The sequence below is a fragment of the Morus notabilis genome, unplaced genomic scaffold (assembly GCF_000414095.1).
Source record: "Morus notabilis unplaced genomic scaffold, ASM41409v2 Scaffold65, whole genome shotgun sequence".
In the NCBI taxonomy this organism is placed as follows: Eukaryota; Viridiplantae; Streptophyta; class Magnoliopsida; order Rosales; family Moraceae; genus Morus; species Morus notabilis.
Window position 1 is genome coordinate 5,208 of NW_010356865.1, and position 6,425 is coordinate 11,632.

Genomic DNA, 6,425 nt, shown 5'->3' on the forward strand with positions numbered 1-6,425 from the left:
GGAGAGTTTTAACTCTGTAACTTAAAGCAGACTTAGGTGTGAAATTAATACCAAAATACCATGTGAAGCGTGCAAGAGAACAACATAAAATATATATTTTTCAAATTTTTTTTTTAACACTAACTAATCACTAAATAATGATGTATATACGTAGTCGATGTCATTAACAATCACTAAATACTGAATAAAATGTTACACTCAGTCCAAAAATAAATCACCGAACTCCAAATTATTTTCTGCATGTCCAATATTTACCACATTGATCAATTAATAAAATTTGGTGACGAAATTTTCACTTGAAGGAATACACACGCACAATGATCAATGGCAAAGTCGAGTATATGCTTAGTTGTCAAGGGCAATTCAATCATATCTAGAAGTTTCACGTGAATCCATGTATAGCTAAAGAACACTCTCGCTTTTTCTTCTACCTCACCACCCTATTTTTCTGTAGCCCACCAAAAGCCATGTATTTATCTATTATTCCTTCTCATATGACTCATGAATCCTATCTACTTCGATCGGTAATTTGCTCAAAGTTTACATGTTCCAGCCTTGCATGAGTACCACGTAGATCCACTTGCACACGCACACGTGTCGTTACCATTAAAGGAAAAAGAAAGAAAAATAGCTCTTATCCTTATGTAGCTAAAGCTTGCCAATTTAGCTGATGTCACTAAAGACTTTGTTTTGCAAATCTGATGTCACTAATGACTTATATTTTACTTCTCTGTTTTCAGATTTCAAAGCGGACCCATTAATAAGAAGGCCTAATGGTAACGTGGGTTGGTCCACACCCACTAAGCAACTATGTTTTCTTGGTAATTTTTTAGGATATGTTAAAAAATAGGGAGAAAGAGAAAAATAAATTAAGACTTGAGATGAATTAAAATTAATAAGTTAATAGTTTATATAAGTTAATAAATATGTTAAATTATTATTTTTGTCCATAATTTATCTGGTTATGAATCATAACTTGACAAGTTATTGTCTATAAATTATAGTTTTTATCCATAACTTGTCTGGCTACGAACCATAACTTGACAAGTTTGTCCATAGCTTATCTGGTTATGAATCATAACTTAACAAGTTATGACCTATTAATTTTTATAACTAAAAATTAGCTTATATACTTATTTAAATTTTTTATATTGACTTATTTTTTACTATTTTCGTAAAAAATAATGTCTTACCAATTATTATATGCAATTATGCAAGTTGCAAAGTGTAGTTGTTTATCTCTTTTTATTTTATATTTTATATTTATTTTTTAAAGCAAGTAGTTGTTTGCTGAGGCATATCTAGTTGTTGTTCCCAGTTCCCAGGTTTTGACCAACTTTTTCATCTTGATTTTGTCTCCCTAGGGGCGCACTTCGATTGACTTCACACGTAGTCCGTTCACTTCGTTGATTTGAGTTTATAATTCGAGTTGAGATGTGATTTTATGTGAGAATTTTTTACTGTAATAAAAAAGTTAGATGTGATTGTTTGTGAGAGTTTTTTACTGTAGCAAAACTCGAATTCTAAACTCGAATTGGTGAAGTGAACGGGGTTATTTTTTTTTTTTTTTTGCTAATGATGATGATCACACGTTTTAAGCTGTTTAATATTAGAATTATATTTCTCTGTATATGATACCGAGTAAAAGAAGCTTAAAAACAAAATACCCAGTAATAGAGCAAAGTAAAAGGGATAGGAATGAGAACAAACAAACAAATAAAAAGGATGAGGATAAAAAGATGACAAGGAGTTTTATTTAAAATATCAAGCCATTTGTAAGTTATTTTCTTTAAAAAGTGTTTTTTTTTTTCATTTATTCCATATATATATATTGCTTAATTAATTAATGTTTTCAGCACAGATATTACGCCTTAAGTAGAAAGAAAAATCTTTCATCGTACCCGCCACACTCACATCAAGAATAAATCAAGGCAGAACAAGGTTTTTGTATTTTTATTTGTTGATTTCAATGAAAAATAACCAAAAAAAAGAAAAGAAAAAAAGACAACAAGAAATGTTGCGAGCATTTAGAGGAATTACCGTGTTGCAATTTTTTGTGGACCAAGCAGGAAAATCAGAACTAGTCAAACATTCCAAGAAAAGATTTACAAGAGAGGCATTCTTTTCATAAGAAGAAGAAAAAAAAAAAGAAAGAAAAAACAAGTAGAAAATTAATGCTAAATAGAAGAAAAAATTACAGTGAATAACAAATTTTGTAAAAATAATAGTAATAAATGATGTTTGAAAATAATAATAGTAAATAGTATGTTTATATTCTACTGAAGAAAAGAATTAGAAATCGTAGCAAATGGTTTTTATTAAAACCATATGAGAGAAAATAACGAAGACGAGGCAGGACATCATGAGAGAAGCAGAGACATGAGATATTTTCGTAATATTAATTTTTTTTTTTAGGTAAACATACTATTAATTTTTATTTCCCCTCGAAATGTGATGTTCTCCCCATTCCCCAGCTACATTCATATTTCTCAAGAGCGAGAGAGAGAGAGAGATTCATAAAGTAGGGCCGAACACTAAACCACCAGATGGGCCTAAGATTCAGGCCCATGTACGTCGAAAGGGAGTGTTTGGGTGTGCGTACACTTATCCGGACAAGTGTTTAACCAACACTACGGAACCAAACACAGAGAAAGCCGTTGCTTGCCACTTTTAGATGGCGCTTTTGACGTTCAAAACTGTCCTCAGGTGAGTCTCCTCTTTAATCGCCCTTTTTTTTTTTTTTTTTTTTCTTCCTTTTCTCTTTGTCGTTTTTTCTATTTCTGATGGTTGTCTTAACGCGGGAACGAGGATACCTTATAAGCAGCGAGTATTTCGGTCGAACACTTGGTGGGCGTCGTCGGTGGTGGCGAAATGGCCGCCCTCAGCAGCAGCAGCAGCAGCAACAGCTCCGACTCCGCCGTCCGCGGCGGCTGGACTTCGTCGTCGATTCTCTGCGTGTCGGGGAACAGGAACATCGTTTTCCGTGGCGTTTGGTACGGCGATAATCCTTTCGACTTCGTTTACCCTACGGTTCTCGCCAAAATCATCATCGTCACTTTCATCTCCCGCTTGTTGTACTGCCTTCTCGGGCCTCTTAATCAGCCCAGATTCGTCTGCTATGTCCTGGTACGCTTTTTTCTTTTTTCTTTTTTTTTTGGGACCTGTAAATTAGGATTTTCTTTAAAACTTTTTATTTCAGAGTTCTTATTGTATCTGATTTGTCTATTTGACGACAATGCTTTTGTTGTGTTTTTTCTTTGTTTTTTTTCCCTTGTTTAATTAGCCTTTTCTTGCTATCTTTTGTTTTCTCCGTTGACAAGAATGAATACGGATAAAAAAATGTCATTTTTTTATGGTCTTGCGTCAAGGTTGTACTTTTCTCGTTTTGTTTATGTGGATTATCACAGTTTATTGAATTAGATCACAATATTTCCTTGTTAAGGAGAGATAAATTTGAGAAGTATACAATGTACAAGAGATCTGGAGACATATTTCGTTGATTCGCATAAATTTCATAAAAAAAGGAGCAAAAACAATGTACTTAGAAGTTTTAGACATATTTGGTTGATTCGCATAAATTTCATAAAGAAAAGAGCAAAAACATTGTACTTAGAAGTTTTCATTTAAATATCACCATTGTGTATGCCTACTGCAGATTGAAAGTAAGAAATGAGCAATGGAATGAATTATCTTGTTTTACGTTGACATTTATAACAAACCAAGAAATCACCAAAAACATCATTAGACATTATGAATAAATTTGGGGGATTTTTTTTTTTGTTTTTGTATTTTTTTAAGATAAAATATACATTTAAGGTGACTGATGGGGCATAACAACTCAAAACATAACCAAGTATTGTTAATTTCTTCATACTCGTTCGAAGTTCGCCGAGTGATTAATGTGACTCTATATTCTTTTTCAATTCACAGGGCGGCATTATTTTAGGACCTTCATTTTTAGGACGCAACGAATTAATCAAGAAGTTATTGTTTCCACCGAGGGAGAATGAGTTATTGCTTACAATGGCCATAATCGGTGGAATTTACTCCGTCTTCCTTGTGGGAGTGAAGATGGACAAATTCCTTATCATGAGGTCCGCTAAGAACGCTTGGAGAATTGGGATTTTTGGCTTCTTATCCTCCGTAACAGTCGGGACATGCCTCTTCTTTGCGCAGCTCAGTACTTTTCCCGGTGTACGCATCAAAGGACCCTTCGTTTTCTATGTTCCCTTGTCTCTATCATACACATTTTTCCCCGTCTTAACTCAAGCCTTGGAGGAACTCAACCTCACGAATTCTGAGCTCGGTCAGCTCGCCATGTCCTCTGCCGTGCTCAACGACATCATTTTCTGGTTCTTCTTGGCATTGTCCGTCGCATTTAAGCAAGAAAAGCTGAGCCAATCTATCCAGGCTCTCTGTGCTTTCATGACACTAGTGCTGCTCACCTTCACCGTCATTCGCCGGTCAGTGCGGTTGGCTATCAAGAGAACCCCAGTTGGGAAGCCAATAAAAGAAATCTATATCACCACTGTGCTGCTTGGTGTTTTGGTGATGGCATTAGTCTCAAGCAGTATAGGTGTAACCTCTATTCTTGGCTCTCTTCTTCTTGGCTTGGTCATTCCAGGAGGGCCACCATTAGGGTCAGCAATTGTGCTTAAGACAGAATCCATCGTGTCTGAATTTCTAATGCCCATGTTCTTTGTTCAAGTTGGTTACAGCACAGATCTGAAAGCCATTCATAACTGGCCAGTGTTTATCAAGTTTCAGATCATCATTGCTCTGGCGTATTTGGCCAAGTTTCTTGGGACTTTCCTGGCTTCCCTTACTTGCAAGATCAGGGTTAGAAGTGCTCTTATGCTAGGCCTAATAATGAACATCAAGGGCATTCTTGAGCTAATCCATTACCATCGATGGAAATCTAATCAGGTTAATTTTTCTTCCTCCATTTCCCTTTTTATAGTGCTAGTTCTAGTTTTACCATTGTCTTAACGCTAAACCAGAACTTTTTTACCATTTGCAGTATATTGATGATCAAACTTATACTCAATTTGTTTTGTCCGTGCTTGGAGTGACTATGATCGTGACGCCATTGATAAAGTACTTATGCACGCCTGAAATGCGCCTCAACCTGTCCGTCAAGCACCGAGGCCTCAGGACACTCCGCTCCATGCCTCGAAACACCGAGTTTCGGATCCTCTGCACCATTCACAATGAGGAAAGCGTCCATAGCATCATCACCCTACTTGAGGCCTCCAACCCGACGGATACGAGCTCGATCTGTGCCTACATTGTCCAAACCTCTGAACTCAATGGACTCGCGGCGCCACTCCTCGTCCCTTACGACAAGAACATAAGGAAGCTCAAGCTCGCCTTCTCCGCCAGCACCGATCAAATCATCCAGGCATTCGAGAATTACTCGAACAATTCCAGAGGCCCTGTATTGATCATGCCCTTCATCATGATCGCGTCCTATAAGACGATGCATGAGAGTGTCTGCCGTCTCGCCCAAGACAAGTTCATCCCTCTCATTATCGTCCCCTTTCACCAGAATCCACGGTACAGCGTCGGAAGCAGCATAGCCGCCGCCTTGCGCCAGTTTAACGTCAATGTTCAATCATACGCGCCGTGTACCGTGGGAATTCTTGTTGACAGGGGATTTTCCTGTGGAATGAGCTCGTCCCACTTCTCCTACCACATCGTGTCGATCTTCATCGGCGGACCTGATGACCGCGAGGCCTTGGCCTACGCCACTCGCATGTCGAACCAGCAGTCGGAGGTGACTGTCACCGTGGTACGAATTGTTCTGCAGAACAAGAAGGAATGCACCAACGAAGAACAGCAAAATGAGGTGAACCTCGACGAGTCCGCGGCAGAGGAGTTTAAATTGAAGAATGTAGGGAACGCTCTCGCGGTCTGGTGCGAGATCGAGGTGGTGGAGGAGGCAGAGTTGATGAATGCCATTCGGTCTGTGGAGGGGCATTACGACTTGGTGATGGTGGGGCGGCGGCGGAGCTGGGATGTGTCGATGGGCGAGGAAGAGATGTCGGATTTCGTGGAGAACGAGGAGCTGGGAGCGATCGGCGACACGCTGGCATCGTCGGATTTCTGCGGAGGGATGGTGTCTGTGTTGGTGATGCAGCACCACGTGAGGGATGGTTATAGAAGCAACTCTGTTAAGTCCAACAATAGTAAATTCGTCTTGTAATTCCTTGCCTTAAAGGTTGTGTTTCTTCGTTGATCTCAGGTAGATTAATCCCCAGATAGCTGATGACCAGATGTTTGTAAAATTACGCGGTTCTTTGATCCCTTAGTATGGGTTTGGGTTAGTTTGAACCAAATCTTTGTGTAGATTTCCCTTACCTTTATTCTTTCTCAATTAAAGCCAAAAATGTGCTAGAAATGGATTTACAAATTTCATCCAGAGA

At 38.4% G+C, this 6,425-nt stretch overlaps 1 protein-coding gene across 1 annotated transcript; it reads left to right on the plus strand.

Moving 5' to 3' along the window:
• The first annotated feature begins 2,815 nt into the window (after window positions 1–2,815).
• LOC21395494 (cation/H(+) antiporter 15) lies at window positions 2,816–6,425 on the plus strand. Its single transcript, XM_010088724.2, has 3 exons — window positions 2,816–3,126; window positions 3,931–4,926; window positions 5,021–6,425. Exons 1-3 carry the CDS (start codon window positions 2,872–2,874, stop codon window positions 6,203–6,205), a joined length of 2,436 nt encoding a protein of 811 aa, XP_010087026.1. The 5' UTR covers window positions 2,816–2,871; the 3' UTR covers window positions 6,206–6,425.